This window comes from Manis pentadactyla, chromosome 4 (assembly GCF_030020395.1).
Source record: "Manis pentadactyla isolate mManPen7 chromosome 4, mManPen7.hap1, whole genome shotgun sequence".
Taxonomy (NCBI): domain Eukaryota; kingdom Metazoa; phylum Chordata; class Mammalia; order Pholidota; family Manidae; genus Manis; species Manis pentadactyla.
In genome coordinates, this window is record NC_080022.1 from 7,615,032 (window position 1) to 7,635,770 (window position 20,739).

At 43.8% G+C, this 20,739-nt stretch overlaps 1 protein-coding gene across 2 annotated transcripts in view; it reads left to right on the forward strand.

The window, feature by feature from the left end:
• The window catches only part of PEX14 (peroxisomal biogenesis factor 14), a 147,705-nt gene that overhangs the window by 34,750 nt on the left and 92,216 nt on the right, over window positions 1-20,739 (forward strand). For both annotated transcript variants that reach the window (XM_036925207.2, XM_057499704.1), the window contains exon 2: window positions 4,932-4,979. In XM_036925207.2, the coding sequence (XP_036781102.2) occupies window positions 4,932-4,979 (48 nt within the window). The remainder of the gene's footprint in view (window positions 1-4,931; window positions 4,980-20,739) is intronic.

A 20,739-nucleotide genomic window follows, 5' to 3' on the forward strand; every position in this document is an offset into this window, starting at 1 on the left:
AAATTAGAAAATATAATTAAGCACGTATTTACTGAGTTCCAGTTACATTCTAAGGGCTGAAGAACAGTCTTCAACAAGACAATAGATTGCCTTCCTTCGAGAAACTTAAAATCTAGTGGGGATAGGTACTAAACTAGTTATCAAATGAAGAATTTCAGGTGGTATTATCAAGGAGATGATGGATAATACCTTGATTGTCGGATGGTATTACCAACATGGAGAGTAATAAGGATGAAGGTTATTCTGGTCACTAAGAAACAGTTTCCTAAAGGACACAGAGACAGGAAATGGGGGATGGTCCATTTCAGACTACATATGTTTCAACATGAGCTGGATAATCATCTAGGATATATAATCAGTATTGGACAGTTCCCATATTGGCAAGAAGTCCTTCATGAATTCACTGATTTAGGTCTGATTGATCTCAGACAGCACTGTGAATTGGAATACTGTGTGGGGAATGCTTGCCTGTCTCTTAGCGACCCTGAGATTGAGCTTGGAGGTCTGGCTTTAGTGTGCTGAGACTCCAGAAGGCACTGGGAAGTCAAGACTTGAGGAATTTGGAAAGTGTTGCTATTCAGATTCTTTGGTGGAGATATGTACACACATATGTGCTTCTAAGATGCTTTGAATATCCCTTAAAGAATATATAAGGAACCAGTATCAGCAGTGGGTCCCCCAAGGAAGATGGGAGTGTTGGGATGAGAGGGAAGCTTCCTTTAACAAATTTTTAATATTAAACATAATTTTTAAAAAAGTAGAATACACTTAAATGGCTCACAATTTAAAAAAGTACAAAAGGGTGTATGATGAAAGAGACTTCTTGGTACCAAATGCTGTTTAAAGTTTTCCCTCTTGCAAATATTTGCTATTTTGGTGATAATGATTCACAGTGATTATCAAGTTGCAGCTCAGGAAGAGAGTTTTGGGTTAAGTCAGAGTGAGGTTCCTAAATATTAAAGCTGTTTGTGTTAGTTTGTTTTGTTCACTCAGCTAACTTACATTATTATTTATGGGGCTGCATTAAGGTTGTTGCTTAATAAAATGTGGTCTAAACAAAACTATTGGTATTGTCTTTTTTAATCCCATTCACCTGTTTTGCCCACCCTCCAACCCCTCCCATCTCTGGTAATCAACAGTTTAAGACATATCTGTATATCTGTGTATCTGTGAGCCTGTTTCTGTTGTATTTTGTTCATTTTGTTGTCATTCTTTAGATTCCACATATACGTGAAGTCATATATGGTTATTTGTCTTTCACTGTCTTATTCACTTAGCATATCCATCATCTAAGTCCATCCATGTTGTCACAAATGTCAAGATTTCGTTCTTTTTTTATGGCTTTTAAAATATTCCATCATGTATATATATCACATTTTCTTTATCCATCCATGTATTGATGGACACTTAAGTTGATTTCATATCTTGGCAATTGTAAATAATGCTGCAGTAAACAGGGGTGCATGTATCTCTTTGGATCAATGTTTTCATTTTCTTTAGATAGATACCAAATGGAGTTGCTGGATCATATGATAGTTTATTTTTAATTTTTTGAGGAACCTGCATATTGATTTCCTTAGAAGCTGCACCAGTTTACATTCCCACTATTAGTGCACGAAGGTTCCCTTTTCTCCACATCCTTGCTAATAGTTATTTTTTGCCTTTTTGATAATAGCCATTCTGACTGGTGTGAGGTGATATCTCATTGTAGTTTTGATTTACATTCCCCTGATGATTAGTGATATTGAACATCCTTTCATATGCCTGTTGGCTATCTCTTTGTCTTTGGAAAAATGTTCAGTTCCTCTGCCCATTTTTTAATTGCATTATTTGTTTTTTTGCTGTTGAGTTGTATATGTTCTTTATGTATTTTGGATATTAGCCCCTTATCAGTATATGATTTTCAAATATATTCTTAGTGGGTTGCCTTTTCATTTTGTTAGTGTTTTTTTAGTTTGTGCTGTGCAAAAGCTTTTTAGTTTGATGTAATGCCATTTGTTTATTTTAGCTTTTATTTCTCTTGCCTGAGGAGACTGGTCCATGAAAACATTGCTGAGACCAATGTCAAAGAGCTTACTGCCTGTGATTTCTTCTAGGAGTTTTATGGTTTCACTTCCTGCATTCAAGTCTCTAATCATTTTGAATTTATGTTTGTATATGGTGTAAGGTAGTGGTCCAGTTTCATTCTTTTGCATGTAGCTGCCCAGTTTTCCTAGTACTGCTTATTGAAGAGACTATCTTTTCCTCATTGTATATTCTTGCCTCTTTTGTCATAGATTAACTAGTAAATGTGTGGTTTTTTTTCTTGGGTCCTTTATTCCACTGATCTGTGTCCCTGCTTTCATGCCAGTACCATACTGTTTGGATTACTATAGCTTTGTAGCATAGTTGAAACCAGGGAGCATGATACCACCAGCTTTGTTCTTCTTTGTTAAGACTGCTTTGGCTAGTCAGGGTTTTTCTTTGGTTCCATACAAATTTTAGGGCACAACTCGATTACTTTGATTACACAGAAGGGCTCAGATCCCTTTAGTACCAGCTACCAGCTGAGTCATCATGGGCAAGTTATTTTAACTCCCTTGCCTCAATTTCCTCATCAGCAATAATTTAATACATATATTGTGAGAATTAAATGAAGAAAGAGCTAATAAATAAATATTAGTACTTAGTGTCAGTATGTGCCAAATGGAGTGAAGGAGGCCCTCAGGAAGATTACGAATTTTAATGTATAATCCATTCAGTTGAGTCAGAACCATTGTTCTACTCTTAGTTGCCCATTCAGTCATTCAGCAAATGTCTATGGAAGGCCTTGTCTATGCCTGATTCAGTCCTACGCCCCAGGGATACAGTGATAAGCAAACCCTGATAGTTTCTGCCCAAAGTAGAGTTTATAATCTGGTGATAAATACAGACATTAGTCAGATAATCACACATATAAAATTACAGTTCTGCTCAGTCTTTGAAGGAGTGGTATGTGGTGTTAGTGTCTTAACAATGAGATTTGACCCTGTCATGGTTCAGAGGAGTGTGTCTCCAAGGAAGTCTGAAATCTGAAGAGTTGAGTTAAATTGTAAGAGGCAAGGGAAGGAATAGCAGGAGCAAAGGCCAGTGTGTCTGTTGTGGCCAAAGCTGGAGAATGCGGTGCCACACAGACTTGAGATGTCAGAATAGAAGCAAGGCCTTTTGGCCACACTGAGAAATTTTTGCTGTTTTATAGTTGTAGTTGTTTACTGGGGTGGAGAGGTGACAAGATCAAATTATTTTGAAATGATAGTTTGCTAGCAGTGTTTAAAATGAAGTAGAAGAGAGCCAGCATGGATGTGGGTGAACTGATTGGAAGGCAGTTGCAGTGGTTCAGGCAGATTTTGGAAGCTTGGACCTAAATGATGGCAGTAGAAGTGGATTGAAGTGCATGGACTGATTCCATGAACCTTTAGGGAGGACATTGGCAGGACTTGGTAGTGAGTTAGCTCTAGCGAGTGAGGGAGAAACAGCTATCAAGGATGACGCCTTGGACTCTAGTTTGTGTGGTGGGGGTTGTGTCATTCACTCAAACAGGAACGCTGGAAGAGGACGTGTGGGGCAGAGGGAGAGGGCTATTAATCTGCTGTGGGATTTGTTTAGTCCAAGAGGTGGCAGGAAGGCAGTTGATGTAGAACTCAGAGGAGTTAGGGCTAGAGATCTCAGCACATGAGCTTCTTGATGCCTGGGGCTTTAGGAGTGGGGAAGAAAGGGCAGGGGATGGAAAACTTTGATTCCTGAGACTTTCTAGTTCGTTTTCACGCTTTCTAGTTAGTTGTTGGCTGGCTGTCTTGTCCTGCTGTGGGAAGGGGCTCCTGAGACAGGACTTTGAGTGAGGGGTCCTTCCAGCAGAGTCCTTGCCACTGTGCTGTTTGCCAGCTGTGTTGGTGGCATCTAGTGTGAGGAAGTGTTTCGGGGCCTTTGTAGACTGGACGCTTTCTTCTCGCACCTTCTATCCTTTTTCTTAAGAGGCTTGGCACTGCCGTCTGAGCGGGCCAGAAGGAGGATGGAGGCTGGCTCCTGAGACCCACAGAGCGGCTGCATTTGTCTGGATATTATCTGTAGGTAATTGGAAATGCTTGAACATCAGTAGCAGTGAAGTAATCATAACTCTGTCATACTGTTTGCTTCTTTTGGAGATTTGTAAATTTCCTCTGTCTCTGTCTCTCTTTCTTTCTCTAATTTTTGGCCAGATCAGCCAAGGGTTGAAGGCACATGTGAGGGTGAGGGAGAGATCCAGAGGGGGAAGCCGACCTGAGTCAGACAAGCGGCCTCATGCTGCCTGCCTGTCTTGTTGGTCTGTCTGTGTGTCAGCCTGTCACTGGTTTATTTACAAAAAGGATTTAAGCCTGGCGTTCTTGACTGCTGCAGATTGGTGTCCTCAGTGACAGGTGATAAAGCACCAGCAGTGTAGTTTACTCACTTCTGGCTGCAACTAGCTGGCCCGAGGAAACCCTGAGTGCGGGCAGGTGGGGCCCCCTTGTGGTTGATTTCTTTCTCCAGTTTTGCTGAGCTCTGCCCCCGTCAACATGGGGGAGATGACAAAAGGGAAAAGTTTTGCTCTTATTAAAGCCTTTACTTTGGGCTTTGCTGTTTCTTTGGATTTTGTGATGGTCCTCAGCCTTTGCTGCTCAGCTGCTGATCTGGGGCCCTCCTAAGCCAAACCAAACCTTCTTGAGGTACTGACAGTGAACCCCAGAAACAGTTTCTTCATGTTTACTGGCAAATTCAGAATGTTTAGGTGACTTCTTACAGGTAGCCTGCCACAGAACACTGTAGAGTGTGACAAACCGGTAAGAGATTTCAGAGACAGGTGTTTTAGTGTGTTGCTTGAGAATACAACATCTTTGGTTTTTTTGATGTCCATTGGGTGGCACTGTGATCTTATTTTTGTTTGTTTTTCTTTGCAGCCAAGCTCTACTCCTGGAAGTGAAAATGTGGTGCCTCGAGAGTCGCTGGTAAGTACCCAAAATCTATAGTATCATTTTCTTAATACTTAAAGTACTTTATGAGTTTAAAGAAACCTTAACAATCCTGTAGGTTTGCATCAGAAGTGTACCTTTAAAGTAGGTCCTGTGCGGAGACTAACCCTATCAGTGACCCCTGACTTCTGACTTCTTTTCTGGCATGTGGGGATTAGTGAGCTCGCTCCTTAGTACGGCCTGGCCTTTTCTGGAACTAAAATATCCACCCCAGGTGGTGGTATGCCATTTTTTGTTGCTGATCAAATAGTAATAGTAATTAGTGGGAAACATGAAACCTTTGGAGGCTGAGTTGGAGTGAATGCTGCCCCTAGCCAAGTTGCTGCTTGATTGTCTGAAATGGCCCTTCTGCTCCTCAGGGTGAGAGCACCCCTGGTGGCCTTTGAAGAGCAGGTAAGGCAGGCACTGTTTAGGCTTGTTCAGTAGCCAAGTTTGTAGTACTCATTACTAACATCATCTGCTTGTACTGTTGATAGGGAAGAGGCCTACTAAGTACTGAAGGTGATTCTCTCTACAGAGGGTTTTGGCTTTGGCATCTGAGCCAGAATCCCTGCCAGCCTGCTCCATTTTCATTTTATTTTCATATCAGGGCCTCCCACGAATCCTATTGGCTTGGTAGTAAGACCCAGTCTGTACAAACCAGAACTTTATGGAGGGACCAGCTTTAGGTTTAACTTCTTTGAAGAGTGATAGCAGGCTTCGGGAGGTGCTGCCAAGTTTTCTCTTGGCAGAACCTGTAGTTTCACCTGTTTTTCTTCCTCTCCTCTGGCATTAGTGGGAGGAGGTGATGTGAGGTCTTTAGCTGGTATGAACAAGTCTGAATTCTAGCCGCTACCATGGCTTTCCAAGGCAGACGGTGAGCTGGATATGGCTGAGCTGTGGGAGGACCAGGGTGATACAAGCCCTGCCAGGACTGTTTCAGGGGAGCACAACTGTCTCTCATATACCCTGCTATTACCAAGTACGGCTTGGCACTTCCCTGCATGCTCCCCCAGGGCTTCATTTCACTTTCTGGTATTGCCTGGGTGCTTCCCTGAGGTCACAGTGGTGTGAAAGCCAAAGGAGGCTTCACTTTGCCAGTCCCTTTGAGAGGGAGCTTGAGTGTGTCCTGGGGCCTGCCTCAGTGCCGCTCAGGCCCAAGGTGTGGTTAGTTTTGGACTGAAGTCCCAATTGAACTTGATCGTCCTTTTCAATCCTGTAGGTCCTCAGTCTCTTTTTAAGTTTTTACTTACGGAGTTAACTGTTGATCACAGGAAGAGTGGCCAGTCGATCTTTTGGGGCATGACTGGATAAACTGGGGGGTTCTTTCTAGCAGAGAGCCCTAAGCAGTTGTCAGCCCTGCTGATTTCTAGGTACTTGGAGCCCTACAGCTCTGTGGCTCTGTTAATGTTTCTGTACACTGCTCTTTTCCTGCTGTACTCTGCATCTGCTTGTTGGTTGGTTGTATTTTTATTTCTGTCTTTTCTGGGAGGCCCTGAGCAGTCTTCAAACCCTAGTAGCCTGTGATTGTCCAGAGTTCAGACTCATTCTCTGCAGGCCAACTCTACAATTACCTTATATTTAATTAATATTTTTTTCCCCTCTTTACGTACTTGCTGCATAATTGCTCAGAGGAAAGAAAACACATAGCAGCAATTTATGTATATATAAAAAAAACCAATAATTAAAAAAAAAACCCCGAAATAAACTCCCATCTCATTTGGGCTGATTCTATGAGTTGGGTAATTAGGACCCTATTAAAAGGTAGACCCTTTCTACTTCCCCCCTTTTTTTTTTATTAATTTTTTTTTATATTAAACTCCCACTGTCTCTCAGTCATGCCCTTATTGCTTTTGGTCAACTATTTGCAGTAGCCTGATTAAATGAGAGCACCAGTGGAGTGCTGTGGTCTTGTGTGAGCTCCTTCTGCCTCTGGGGAGCAGCAGGGTGCCAGGCAGAGGAGCCCGCCAAGGACTTAGGGCTCATGTGGCAGGTCAAAATACAGGATGAGCTGCTGTGAACTGGCAGCAGGCTGGGTGATCGTCCTGGGGTGCTGGAGAAGCAGTGGGATGGTAGCCCCCACCCACAGGGAACCCCGCAGCACTCAAGCCTGAGCCACCATTGCAGAGGCGGCCGCATCTCAGGTCATGTGTATTAGCTGTCTCTGGATGCTAAGGAAGGACAGACAATTGAATAAAACTAAGCCTTCTCAAGTAATTCATATATTTTATTTGGGGGAGAAAAGGTATTTGTATATGTGAAACAATTAGCGAACAGCACAAAACTGTGTGTGATTTTAGCAAACAGTACAAAATCGCATATAAATTGCCTGGCTAGGAGTATAACAGCCTGCATTATTCAGAGAAGGAAGAGTCTGGGGTGGGGCGGTAGGGTACTTAGGGATGGTTTTGTGAGACTTGAAGTCTGCTAAGTTGGTTTTGTTTTTAAACTTGAGTACATATTTTCCATAAAGTTCCTTAATGGAAGCTGCCTGTTCTCTATACTAAAAGGGCTAAGCATAGGATGCTGAAAGTAGATAATCTTATTCTTTGTCTCCAGAGCTAGATGATCACTTTGAGATCATCTTTCCCTTTATTAAAGAAGTGGGCAATGACAGAAGAGGCTCTGTTGAGTAGTCGGTCAGTGCAAATGACATTGGCAGGTGGGTGTTTCTGGATGCCTGCATTACTGTTTTGCTTTATTTGCTAGGGAAGGAGGGCCTGATTTTCATCTCTGTCCTCTTTGAACCATAAAAACTGTCTTGTGATTTTTGTGGTGAGAAGTATAGTCTTGTCTTTCAGAGACCTGTTTGTGTTTATAACCATTCCTCGTCTTGATTCCACCCAGTAATGACGCTGCATGTCACCTCCTCTTGCCCCTTCAGTCCTCCTCCCCCACAGCAAAACCAACCCAGCAACACTGGCCTCATTAGTGGGCTAGTTACTCTATAATGTTGTAATGTCCTCAGGGGTAGATTGGTGAACAGACCGGTCTTAATAAATTGTGTAAACTTCCAGTTGGAATTCCCTTGTTGTTAATGATAAAACCCTGCCAAAGTTAAAATGGCAGAGTTTTCTACTGTATACTTGGCTGAGCTTTTCTAGCCAGGGCAGGGTGTTGTGACAGCCCTCCACAGTATGACCTCCAGCTTCTCCCAGATCTGTTCGAAACCTTCGTAAGTCTCCCGCAGACCTGCCTGGGTTGTCTCCTCACCTGTGTTGGACGTGTGCTCGGGCTCACACAGAGGCTGGGCTCGGGTGCCCGCACTGCTCCGATCGCCTGGTCAGTCGGTCTTTAGGAATTGGGTGGACCGTTGTCTTCTTGGCGTAACTCAGTTCCTGTCTTGCTTGGGTACAGAAACTGGGGTGGAGTAACCTTCTGAGAGCCCTTTTAGTCATGAGTTTAGGTTATTTGAAGTAAGCAATAAATACGGTTTCGTTTACATGTCTGCTCACTTATTTCAGCGCAACAAGTTCCTCAGTATTCAGCAGTCCTGTTGCTCACCTGCTTTACACAATGCTGATGGGTTTGGGCTAAACTAGAATTTCAGCTTTTTGCTCTTGATACAAAGTTCTTTCTAATGGATGCATCTCCTGCCATCCTCTCTTTCTCTAACTTGCAGATACAGTTTTTTTGTTGGTGTTTCTGTCCTTTCCTTGCCTAAAATAATCCAAAACTGTAGTAAATATATGTTTGTAAATGATGATGGTAATTTCTACTTTATCACCTTCCCCAGGATTAAGAGTTTTCACTATGATCGATTTTTAAAATACAGATGCTCTGTGCTTGTAGATCCACTGTGACTCAGTAGTTCTGTCCTCTAGGGACAAAAGGATCCTTTGTCATCAGGTTTCTCCCTGAGGCTTAGATGGAACCTTGCCCAGGAGGCTCTACATCCTGCGTTTGATCTCACTCCTTCTGGGGGAATTCATCCACCTTACAGCTGGGATACCTGTGATTTTCTCTTTGGTTTTTAAGCTAGTTAACCGGAGGCTGTTAATAAAAAGGTCATAAATAGCTTGATGAATTCAGGGAGCTACCCTGTGAGCTTCTCTTGAAGACTAGCTGTGGCTAGTTGCTTGTCTCCTGGAGACCTCTCGCATGGATTCCTGGCACTGTCTCGCCCTGGATTTGTGTCTCTTGTGGTTAGAGTACCTTGGTGTACTTGCTGGTGGGCTCACGGTGCGTAGGTGCTCCTGGGGTTTGTTCCCAGCAAAACATTTCCGAAGGATGATGTTCCCATGCCCAGTGCATTTCTTTGTGTGTACTTATGTGTGTGTGTATGTATGTATTCATATGTAGAATGTGTAACATGCATATTCATTTTGCAAAATTCAGGACAATTGGTGGGGAAATAAAATTGATTTTAATATTGTATTCGTGGAAGTGTTTTATAAGCACATGGGTAATAAAACTATAAAACTAGCCATTTAGAGAGTTCAGGAAATTGTCATTTTTCCAGGAAAAATAAACAAATACGGCAAATCTCAAGTATAAGCATTTTTGTTAAAAAATCTGCAGTAGTTACTTTCTGGGGCTGTAGCTGAGTTAGATTTGCTGAAGTGGGCTGTACTTTCCACCTCTGTTTCCCACTCAGGGAAGTCTGTCTGGATGCAGGTAAATGGGGATGATATGATAAGGATAATCCTAAATCTGCTGTATTTGTTTATTTTTAAAAAGTGAGTCATCTGCATATTTTGGTACTTAAACCTTTGCTAGCAACATGTGACTGGGTTACCCCGCACAAGTGCTTGGAGAAACCTGGGACTGAAATCAAGTGTGAACCTCTGAAGGGTGGGGCTCTCGGTGCACCTCTCTGATGTGAAATTGGACTAGGCCTTAGGCCTGGGTGCCTGAGATGTGGAGAAATGTGGGCTTTCCCCCTGCCCACTCCCCGCTCACCATGAAGAAAATGATGCTCTTTCACTACTGACCCTCCTTGTGGAGAAGGTGCCCGAGTGTCCTGTCTGTCTTGCAGATAGAAATAAAAATTGCATCTCTGGGTGCCTTTTCTGTGATCTCCAGGCCTCTTACTGATTTTGAAATCACTGCCTCTTCCTACTCCGTCCTTCCTGTCACAGTCTGAGGTGGTTATTGACTAGACCAGGTGGGCCCTTTGAGCTCTTTCCTCTTTCAGGTAAACAAACAGGTGTTTTTCACTTTTAAGGTATCCTTTTACAAATAATTATTACATGAATCGAAACCCTGGGAAGTAATAATTAGAGAAATGGAATTGGAAATAGTTGTTCAGCTTTGTTTATGCGTTAGGCTCCTGGCTGTCACAGTCACGCTGCACCTGTGCCTCAGCCCCTGCAATCAGAGGCCTGACTGGTGGAAGACACTTGGTTTATTTTGGGGACGTGGGAACTGAGGAACTGAGCGCTTGGGTCCCTTTTCTTAGGGCCACACAGGACCAGGGGAATTTAGTCTTTAGTCTTGTCGCTGCTGTCATCCTTTCAGAAGAAAAGGCTTCGTTTCCTCCCTTTTCTAATGGAGAGACAGTCTCAGGTGCCCTTAGGCGCCCTGCCCTCCCACTGCTGAAGGCAGGCTATCCGAAGCTCTGATTTGGGCAGAGGGACCATTTGAAAAGGATTTTCTTGTTCAAAATCACTCACTGTATTTGAAAGAATTTTCACTTAAAAGTATTTTTTTAAATGTGATCTAAAGGATGAATGTTCTGCGTGGCAAGCGCAGTCAATTCCCTACAAGCCCCCAGTTTGACAACCACTGAATGTCATGTTGTGTGTAAGACAACTGTGTACCCCACGTTTTCAAGGATAATTTCAATTTAAAATATTTCAACTCATTGTCAAACCATGCAGACCAATTTGGGTTTGAAAAATACGATCTTGTAGTTAATCCCACTTCTGTGCTGTGAGAAGCCGCAGGAAGATAAAGTGGCGCTTAGGAGAAGGATGCGTCCGCCGCCCTTCCTTCTTCCCCCCCAGCTCTCCTTTCTTTTATGGTTTGTAGTTATAACCAAGATTTATGCTTGTTGCTCCACAAATCTTCTCTCTGCCATTATGAGTTTGTCTGAACAGTCTAGAGATGGGGCCGACACTGAGTGATTCTTGAGGTAAATCTACCCAGGGGCACCCTCTGACACTCAAGAGTCAGAGAGGAGCTAACTCATGGGCCCCAGTGGGGCAGACAAATTGCCCCTGTCAAGAAGAAGACATGCTGCCACCTTTGTGACCTGTTGCCTTAGCAGTGACCCTGGTGGCCGCACTCTCCTGTTGTGCATACTGGCTCTGCGGTGGGACTCTGGGTCAGCGATCTGCATTCGCCCTGCAGTGGCTGTCAGGAGGCCCCCCCACCCCCCACCCCCATCTCTGTTTGCTGCGGCCCATTTGGGTAACAGCAAGAGGCCCTTAAGGGGCAGGGCTGTCTTTTCCAGCCTGGTGGGGGTGCTGCCAACAGAGTCAGGCACAAGTTGATTATATATGTATAAATGGTTTAGTTTTTCCACAGTTGCTGAAGATGGATTTAGATGGAGAAGGGGAAAAAGTAAACAGTATTTATTAAACATCTTTTTCCCCCCTCTTCCTTATATTTTTCTTCTGCTGTATCCTTTTGTCTGGTGTGTATTTTTGAGTCATTTTAAATCTCTTTGAAATGAAGTGGCAGCATCAGTAAATACGTATTTTTTTAAAGCATCGAGACCTTCGCATTAGACATACTCCTTGAAGGGACCGGCTTGCTGTCACGGTGCCATGGAACCTACTCACCAGGGCTGGGCTGTCCTGAATGGGCAGCCCCTTGCCAGTCACACCTACCCTTGTTATGCAGACCAAGAGGTAGTAATTCCGTCCCAAACCTGTGTGTGCCAAAATTGTATTTGTTAGCCAATTAGGCATTTTATTAATATGCTGCAAACAGGTGAAATGTAAAGGTGAACAGAGGGATCTACAAGTAGGGTGTGTTTTTATAGCATAAATGTGGAAGAGGCTTCTGTGAAAACTGAGCTGAATGGTTTGGTAAAAGCTGTTTTTTAAGGTGTGAGTGAAAAAGTTAAACTAGGAGAAGATCATAAAAATCTGAAAGTATTTTGATACCTTGATTTGCTTTACTAATGTTTTTAAGTTCTTGGTTTGTTTTAGAAATTGTGCAGGGTGTGTTATGGGTGGGGTTTATGCAAGAAAGATGTCTGGGATCTTGTCTGTGGGCCCACACTCAAAGAAAAGGTCTTGGCTCTACATCAAAAGATTGGCAAATGACTCTATGTTTATAGGTTTTAAGTTAATGTAAAATGTTTAAGGTATGTAGAGTAGGCTCCATGTTTAATGATTCCCCGCTTTAACTGATTTTTTGATTAAGTGACCAATTACCAGCTCTCATCACATAGGCCAGGAGGGCTTCTGTTGTACGCTATGCGGCCTGGGTGCTTGTTTCTTTACTTTGGTTACTTTGTTATCCCAATAAACCAGTGAGAACTACTCTTCCTCAGTGTACAGTGAGGAAGCAAGCCCAGGGCAGTCAAGGCCCTACAGCTGGGAAGTGCCAGGACTGGGATTCAGCCCCCAGAGTTTGTGCGGCTGAGCTCTTCTCTCTGTCAGACTTGGGCCAGCCGCAAGGGCAGGTGGGGGCAGCGTGCTGACCTTGCCCCGGGTGCAGAGCAGGCTGGGGCCCTGGCTCCTGTCCAGCTGCTGCCTGGTGTGCCTGTGCTTCCTCAGAAGCTGCTGCCTTCGCCTCTTCCTGGTTGGAGTCTTTTGTATGCATCTTAGCTGTTGAAAGGGCTCCTATTAATTTATCACAGGTGACGTGGGCCTCCTTGTGCTAGGAGGAGGCGTCTGCACCCATGTACCTCACTAATGACAGGTTATGGGATCGAGGTGAGATAATAGGATCTTTTCATCTTACGTCTGGAGAGCAAAGTGCTATGTCCCTTGTAGCTTCTAGGGGGCAGCAACTGCTTGTTATTCCTTCTGCTGGCAGAGGGAAGCTTCCACAACTGAGCAATTTGCTTTTGACCCCAGCTCTGGAAGTGGTGCGGGGCCGGTCTGCGGGGAGTCACCTGAATCCACATGAGGAAAGAAACTGCAGTGTCCTCCATCTCTGCTTTGTCTTACCACCTCAGGTAGATCCTTCATTAGAGGCCGTATCAACATTCACACACCCCTTGCTGGCAGGTTAAGGCAGCAGTGTTCACTTGCTTTGAAAAGAAAATAGATGTCTTTAAGAGAGTCACATCTTTTCGTCAGATCTTACTTGTAGCCATGATAACCCACTCTGATAATGTTTAGACGCTTTTGAAAATTTCCCCTGTGGGCACGTGTCTTTATTCTGTTGGGAACACCTCGGTCATATGGTTGATTACCTATTCTTCCTGTCGGCGCTTCCCTTAACATCCCCTCACCCGCCTCCCCACCCGAGGCGTACACAGGTTTCTCTTCAATTCTGAATGACTCATTTCATAAGCACATTCGGGGGAAACTTTGGAGATATCATGTTCTTAAAGACTTTGGGGCCTGTGAATGACATATGGCCAACTTATGCCTTGTCAAAGTAAATAACTAGGTCCCCACCCTTCCAGAAGCACACCATGACTCCGACTCTCAGATCTTATTCCAGTGTGTGGCTGAAGCAAGTGACAGAAAGGAGAAAGGTTTGTTGCAGGGAGAACCAGATGGTTGCAGGACACACCGAGAAGCAAACTGGCCCGATGTTTCAGCCCTGTCAGGTTTACTTGGGATTAGCTAAGAATTCTCAATCCTCACTCTGCTGTGGGAGGAGCTAGTGACTGATGGCCGTGCTTGGAGCTTTGCATTCTTGCAGCCTTTCATCTGAGGATCCCAGGGCACTGGGGAAGGGTAGGAGTTTCCATTCCAGCTCCAAGAATGGCTTTTCTCAAAGACAAAGGCATGCCTCTTACCCTCACCTCTCCAGCTCGCTCTCTGTTGTCTCTGTGAAAAATGGCAGTTAATAGAACCTGCTAATGAACAGAAGAAATAACTAGGAATAGTGGCAGATTATTTGACAGTGAAGTGGTTTATAACTTCTGTTTATCAAATGATTATAATCATCGTTATTGTTCTTTCTACTGGATTTTTGAAGAATTCAGCCTGGTCTCTAGAGCCTCATTTATAAAGCGTTTTATTTCTTCCTTTGTAATGTCTAGAAATAACTTGATTCCAGTGAAACCCAGATCTGTAGTCCTCTCTCCCCCTCTCCCTCCCTGCCCCCCTAGCCTTATTTCTCTCCCCTTCCTTTCTGCTCATCCTCTCTTACCTCCACTAGCTCCATCAAGTGGGGGTATCCCCTCCTGACCAGACTGACAGAGCTAATACTGGCTGGAGGAACCCTGTGGTGTTTGTTTTGCAGTTCCTGGATTTGGTTTAATGTACAATTGATTTTTTAAATGTATTTAATCATTTTTTTCTTACCTCACAAGGATTAACCTGCACAAACCTCATTTTATCCTAAGTGTGGCTTTGGGAGGAAGGGAGAAGAAATTGAGTTTCTCTAGCTTATTTTATTCTTTCACTTTTTATTTTCCGAATGGCTTTTCCTGCCGAAGCAGCTCTGTAAAATACAGTGTATTTTAGTGGCCATTACTTACTCATTACTAACAGGTCTCTCCTGCTTCCCTTTGTCTGTGAACTAAATACAGGGGGCCTACAGATAATTGGTGGCTCTATCACAGACTTGCCTATTACAGATGAACAGGGAAGGCAGCCCAGCTGTGGCTTGTGGTTGGCACTGGCTGCCCACCTACACATGCAAGTTATCCTTCTCTTCCTGCCACCAAGATGGACTTGACCAGATCAGTCCTTTCCTAATTTTGTGCCTTGGTTTCCCTAACTGCATCTCACAGTCTCTACGCTGTACAGATTTCAACCTCGTGTTATCCCTATGTGTGGTTCTCATGTCCATGTTGTCCTTTATTAGTTCCTGCCTCCTTATTATGCCTATAAAGTTGTAATGTAGAGAGGTTTTGTTTCTGTTTCTCTTTGCAGTTCTCTGGTGTCTAGAATGGTTAAGTGGCAGGCTGCAGATAAAAGATCCTTTTGAAACCAGTGGTTTTCTGTACAGTTGTGTCTACGGAGTTTGAGTAAAGGCAAGTCTTGTGGGTGCCCAACCTAGCCCCCTTTTTGAGTGTTCATATGATAATTATCTACTTTGCTCTGGCATAGGAGGAAGAAAGTTGCCTCTCACTGTTAGGCTGCCAGGCTCTTGTGTACAGCTGGTAGGTGCTGAAGTAGCAAAGGGAGCCCTTAGGCTATATGGCAGTATTTCCAAGCAGAATACATTTTTTATGTGTTTCCTGGGCATTTGGCTAAACCCTTGCTAAACCCTTCATGGAATGGGCAAATACCCTTATTGCTCAGCTCAAAAAAAAAAAAAAGCCTGTTTGTGGAGTGTTTGAGTGTGTGTATGTATGCATACGCTTACATAGATACCTGTGTAGATGGAGGTGAGGAGCTGAGGGGCTGGAGTTCACAGTTGCTGTCTGGCTGGTTTCCTGCTGGGAACTCAGGGTGCAGCATTCCCACTGGCGCGCACATACGCGGATGAGAGGTGTATCATTGCCACGTAAGCAACATAAAGCGGGCATTTTATGACAGGGAACATCAGAGAAAACATTATAGCTGAGACCTTTATAGCCTTTCCATTATTGTGGCTTAAATCTTGACAGTCTTTATTCACAGTGACACTGGGACCAGCAAAGACGGTGCCCGCTCCTACCTCCCGTTCTCTCTCCACTTCCTGCTCTGTAGTGTGACAGGCATGGTTACAGAGTGCAGGCAGTGGAGCGGCTTTGCAGTTTGTCTAGAAACAGCCCCTTTTGACTCAGAAGTTAGAAACCAGATGACTCACCATTCTGTTTGTTTCACTGCAAGTGTCATTTCATAAAATGCCCAGAAAGCTTTAAATTGTAAATGCCAAAGTGAGGTTAATGTCTATTTTGTTACCTCTTCTGTTATCTCTTAATCTTTTCTTTCATGTCTTCCTTTTCTCCTTCTCTCATAATGATTTCCTCTCTCACTACTCTCTCTCTCTCTCTCTCTCTCTCTCTCTCTCTCTCTCTCTCTCTCTCTCTCCCCCTCCCCTCCTCCCCCACCACCCTTCCATGACTGCTGTGGCCTCTGGGGTTGAAGGAGTCTGCGAACGTGATGCACGGTTCCTTCTCTCCGGCGTTACTGCCGTCTGACCGAAAGTCTGCATCCACCAGTTTTTGTGTGTGGTTTACAAATAGGAAAGTCCATGTATGTGAAAGTTTATAAAGTACTCATTGGCTTCAGCTCTGTAAGCTAAGTGCCATGTCAAATCATAACAGTAACTCATTTTTTGTGATGCTACATTCTGCAAAATCGTGGGTGCATCCCAGGTCGCCCCACACATCCATTTCCTCCCCACACATGGCCGCCATGATCACGGTGCGACTGAGCACTAGAGTGTCCGAGGATGGACTGCAGGACTGATGAGTGCTGGTATCCCTCATCAAAATGTTGATCGCCATGAGGACTTGATCATCTTAGCCTTTTTCTCTCCAAAGATGTTATTCAACTGTAATTCCTGAAGTAAAGAGTACCTTTTCAGTGGTATGGCTTCAGTGGGGTGTTGGGAGCTAAATTTTTAAGAACTTAAGCTCTCAATCCAGGACGTGCAGGATCTTTTTCTGACACTGTGGCACTTGACTGAGTCACCTGATTGATGACATAAGCATCACTGGGTGTTAAACACCTGGCCAGGGAACCAGGGACCCTCAGCGGATTTACCCAGAGGATGGCAGACAGATTGTGGAATTTTAATGAAGGTGGGGTGGGTCCCTGATGCTCATCTGCTTTGGAGCATGTCAGAATCCCAGCATTCACTTCAGGAGTATTGGATGGAAACCTGTACTGGTGTCAGCGGTTATATTCCACATTTGTCAAATCCATAAATCCAGCTGAACTAATTTCAAAAGTAGCTAGTTAAAACAGAACAATTACTTTAAATGCAGAAGAACCTCTCTTAAATGCTCCATATAGTTTTTCTTTTTCTTCTTTTTGAAAAGCTTTTGGTCTGTTTTGGCCTTCCGAGCGAGCTATCCTCTGAATTCTGTTATCATAAAACTTCATTCCTGTATGTCTTACAACAAAGTATTCTCCACGTTGTGATGGGGGGCAGGATATGGTATCATTACAATATTTAATAGATTGATGGCTGTGAGTTTTAAAAATGAATTCTATATATCTGAATTCAACATAGAATGCTATGTTTTTCACCCACTTGGCTGAATATCTGATTCTGACACAACCGCTGTCTCTGCTGCTGGAGAACAGAAAACCACAGGTGGTTAACTTAATACTCTTCCCTTCTGGGCCTGGGGTGGGGGCAGAAGGAGCCGGGGGTTTGAATCAAGATACTGTCACTCCCCACTGGAGACAGATGTTCCCTGTTGCAGCTGACAGTTTGAACAAGGATTCTAGAGTTTCTGGCCATTTTAATTAAACCTCAGCAAGGGTGCCCGGTGGCCTGCTTATGACCTGCTCATTTATTTCTTGGCACCAGGAGCAGCCTACCAAGTGTCTCTCTCAGGCTCCCTCTGGATTCCCTGCCCATGAACGTCTTCTCCCTTCCCGGGCAGGGCCTGTTTGAGGAGCAGAAGGATCAGTTAGTGCTGATGGCCTGTTCATTCCTTGGCTTCTCTGCTGAGCTATCCAGCAGGGGTGCCAATTCTTCCATTTAGCTGACTATTATATAGCCCTTAAAAGGGAAGGGTTTATTTTAGTTGGCTGCTATATTGATTGCTATAGGGACGTTGCTATTTTCACTGGCTGCTATATTGACTGGGAAAGGGAAAGGGGCCGTATTGCCGGGAGCTGTCATATTGACTGTTACAGAAAAGATCTGTATTTAAGCAGTACCAGTGCACTGGGATCTCCCAGGCAGGATATTAATGCTAATTCATCCGCTCACCCCCTGCTGTGAGTGTTATTTGTTTAAATCCGTAGATTCCCACAGCGCGTTTATATCCTCACTAGAGTGAGCTCTGCTCCCTGTAATTATTTAACATTATATGCTGATATAAATTGTAACAGTTAAAGAATGGTAATGAGTAGCCAAAAAAGAAAAGGAGAAAAAAGAAGGAAACAGGAAAAGATAGAAAAAAGACAGGGGGGAAATATATTAAAAACCCACATAATATATACGTATTATAAGAGTGTGTATTATATATGTATATGATATCATCTTTTATATGTAGCATATATATATGACATGAGTAATGACAGAGATTCTAAACAGCAGTGAACATCTTCAGGCATCCTTTCTCCCACTCTAAGCTGATTTGTACAGTGTTGCCGAGTCTGTATTGTGCATATGCATGTGTGTGTATGTGCGCATGTGCACGCATGCTCACGTCACCTGCCAGAAAAAGGCTGAGGACTGTACCGATATGTGCTCTACTGTGTAGTTTGCACACAATGTGCAAGTATTACATACTGTGTGTATGTATGTGTGTGTGTGTTCTATGTAGCAGCAGGAAGTTTATCCATTAGGGATTCAGCTTCTTGATGAGTAGCTGGGATCTAATTATCTTTCCAAAGTTCTGTGTCCACACAGAGACTCCGGGCCTGAGACCCATCCCTGGGGAAAGCAGCAGAGGATGCTCAATTGGGATTGAACCAATAGGCCATTGGGTGTCACTGTCGCTCTTTTGGGTATAGTTGAATGAGGGCTTTTCTGCTGGGGATACTGGATTTCAAAAGAAAGTTTTTCTGTCTAAGTTTGAGGTGTTTGTGTGCATTTTGAGACCCCACCCCTTTTTAAAAGTTGTTTTGTTGGCTTGTTTTTGCTGTGCTAAGCACTGACATTTTTATTATTCTTGAAAACCGAATGCTGATTGCCGGCTCTATTTGGCTGTCACCTGGAGCACAGCAGATGAAGACTGCTGATGAGCAGAAAACTTGCACCTTAAAAAAAAAGAGGCAGCTCAAACAGCATTCTGGAGACCCACTGAACAAGGAGAGAGTATTTGGGCAAGAACTTTAAAACAGAGGGAGAGAAATCTCCTTGCCCAGCCTAAATTGTGTGAGCGCCTGCAGCTTCTCTGGTACTCATCCTGGCCTGGCAGAGGTGGGAAGTGCGCTGAGCGCCAAGCTGCTGCCTGGTCTCAGAGGAGCCGACGTGTTCCTCCAGCTGGCTGCTCCGGCAGCATGGAGCCGTGCCAGGCTTCACCACAATTCATACTGTGTCAGTTTAATAAATGCATTACTTAAATTATGAAATTACAAAAGAAAAAAGAGAATGCACTTATTCAGACTCTTAATACATTAAAAATAAGGCATTAAAACTCTTACTTTTTTTTTTCTTCCAGAATCAATAATGAACAGGAAGGGTTGTAGACATTAACAGTCATGGACATTCAAACTCTTATACATAAATTATCTTAGAAAAATGCACATAAGACTTGAATAATGTAAATACATTAATGCATTTAATAATTTAAACATTAAAGCACAAGCAGGAATTTGAGGCAGAGGCTGTTCTGAGGTAAGGGATTGGTCCTAGAATGCGTGTGTCCTAGGATCGATGGGTGATTTCCCCTTGAGGCTCCCTGGAAAGAGAGTGCCTGGCCGATTGGTGTGAGCTCCCGTGCCGAGAATCCCTGGACACTCCTGATCTCAGCCACCTCCCAGCCCCTTATTTTCACATATCCTGACCGTCGTCCTCCATTCTGTATTCTCTGTAGTCCTGTGCTTCTGATTGTTTGTTTGTTAAAAAATTAAATGTTTCCACTTCAAAGAACAATGAACTTTGAGTATGTCTTGGTTGGAAAACCAAACCAAATTAAAAAATCATTCACTTAGCTCTGGCTGCTGTGAACTGGGAATATGGAAGTGGTGGTTACTTACCATCCCTCGGTCGTAATCTCATCCGGGAGCCCCACTGCAGCAGTGGTCAGTGGATCCAGGTTGCAGTCTGCTGATGGATTTGGTGACGGATCTCATGGGAGAGCAGAGATGATGTACTGTGTACTATGTTAGCCTTTGGGTGTCAGGCGGAAGGTGGCAGGGTGCCATGCCAGGAAACAAGACAGGTGGTATGGAGTCAGACTCAGCAGTTAGTGATCATGCCTGGCTTTGATCTGAAGGTTTAACCATTGGCTAGACTGATGTTATCATTTTCTCCCCTTTTTTTTCAAAATTGTATTTGCAACCCCAGAAGCTCACTGGTATGTTAAAGCCCCTTTTTCTGGCAGGATACAGAATGATTGAATTCAGTTTTTGACATCTGCACCACAAAGTGTCGTGGGAAAGAACTAGGAAGCCAGGACAGTGTGCCTCAAGTTTTTACTTATTAGCCCTGTCTCATTTTATAGCCTGAATCACAGGTGAGAAACTGGGAAAACCACAGAAAGTGTGTTACTAGGTACATAGTCTGAGAACTTTTCCTACCTGGAGAAAAGGTGTATGTTTTGGTCAGTAGGGCAATTGTTGTTTCACTGGGTTTGTTGTGGGCCTGAGGGACCCCTGAGAAATAGTTATCAGCTGGTAGTGACCGAACAAAACCAGTTTTCATTATTGCGAAGTCCCCTGTGGTCGTTTACTGGTTCTTAAGTCCCGTACCTGAAACTTTACCTGGGCTCATCATGATTCGACCCAGGCCTTTTCTCTTCTGGCATCTGTGACTTCTTTTGCAACCATTTCTAATCTTTGTTAGAGCCAAAGGCAGCCTGCTTTCCAGCAAACATGGTTATAAGCCAGTATATAAGCACTTTCAGGAGAGCAGCTATAGGCTGTCCTGGCATGTGCAGCAGATACAAACAGTA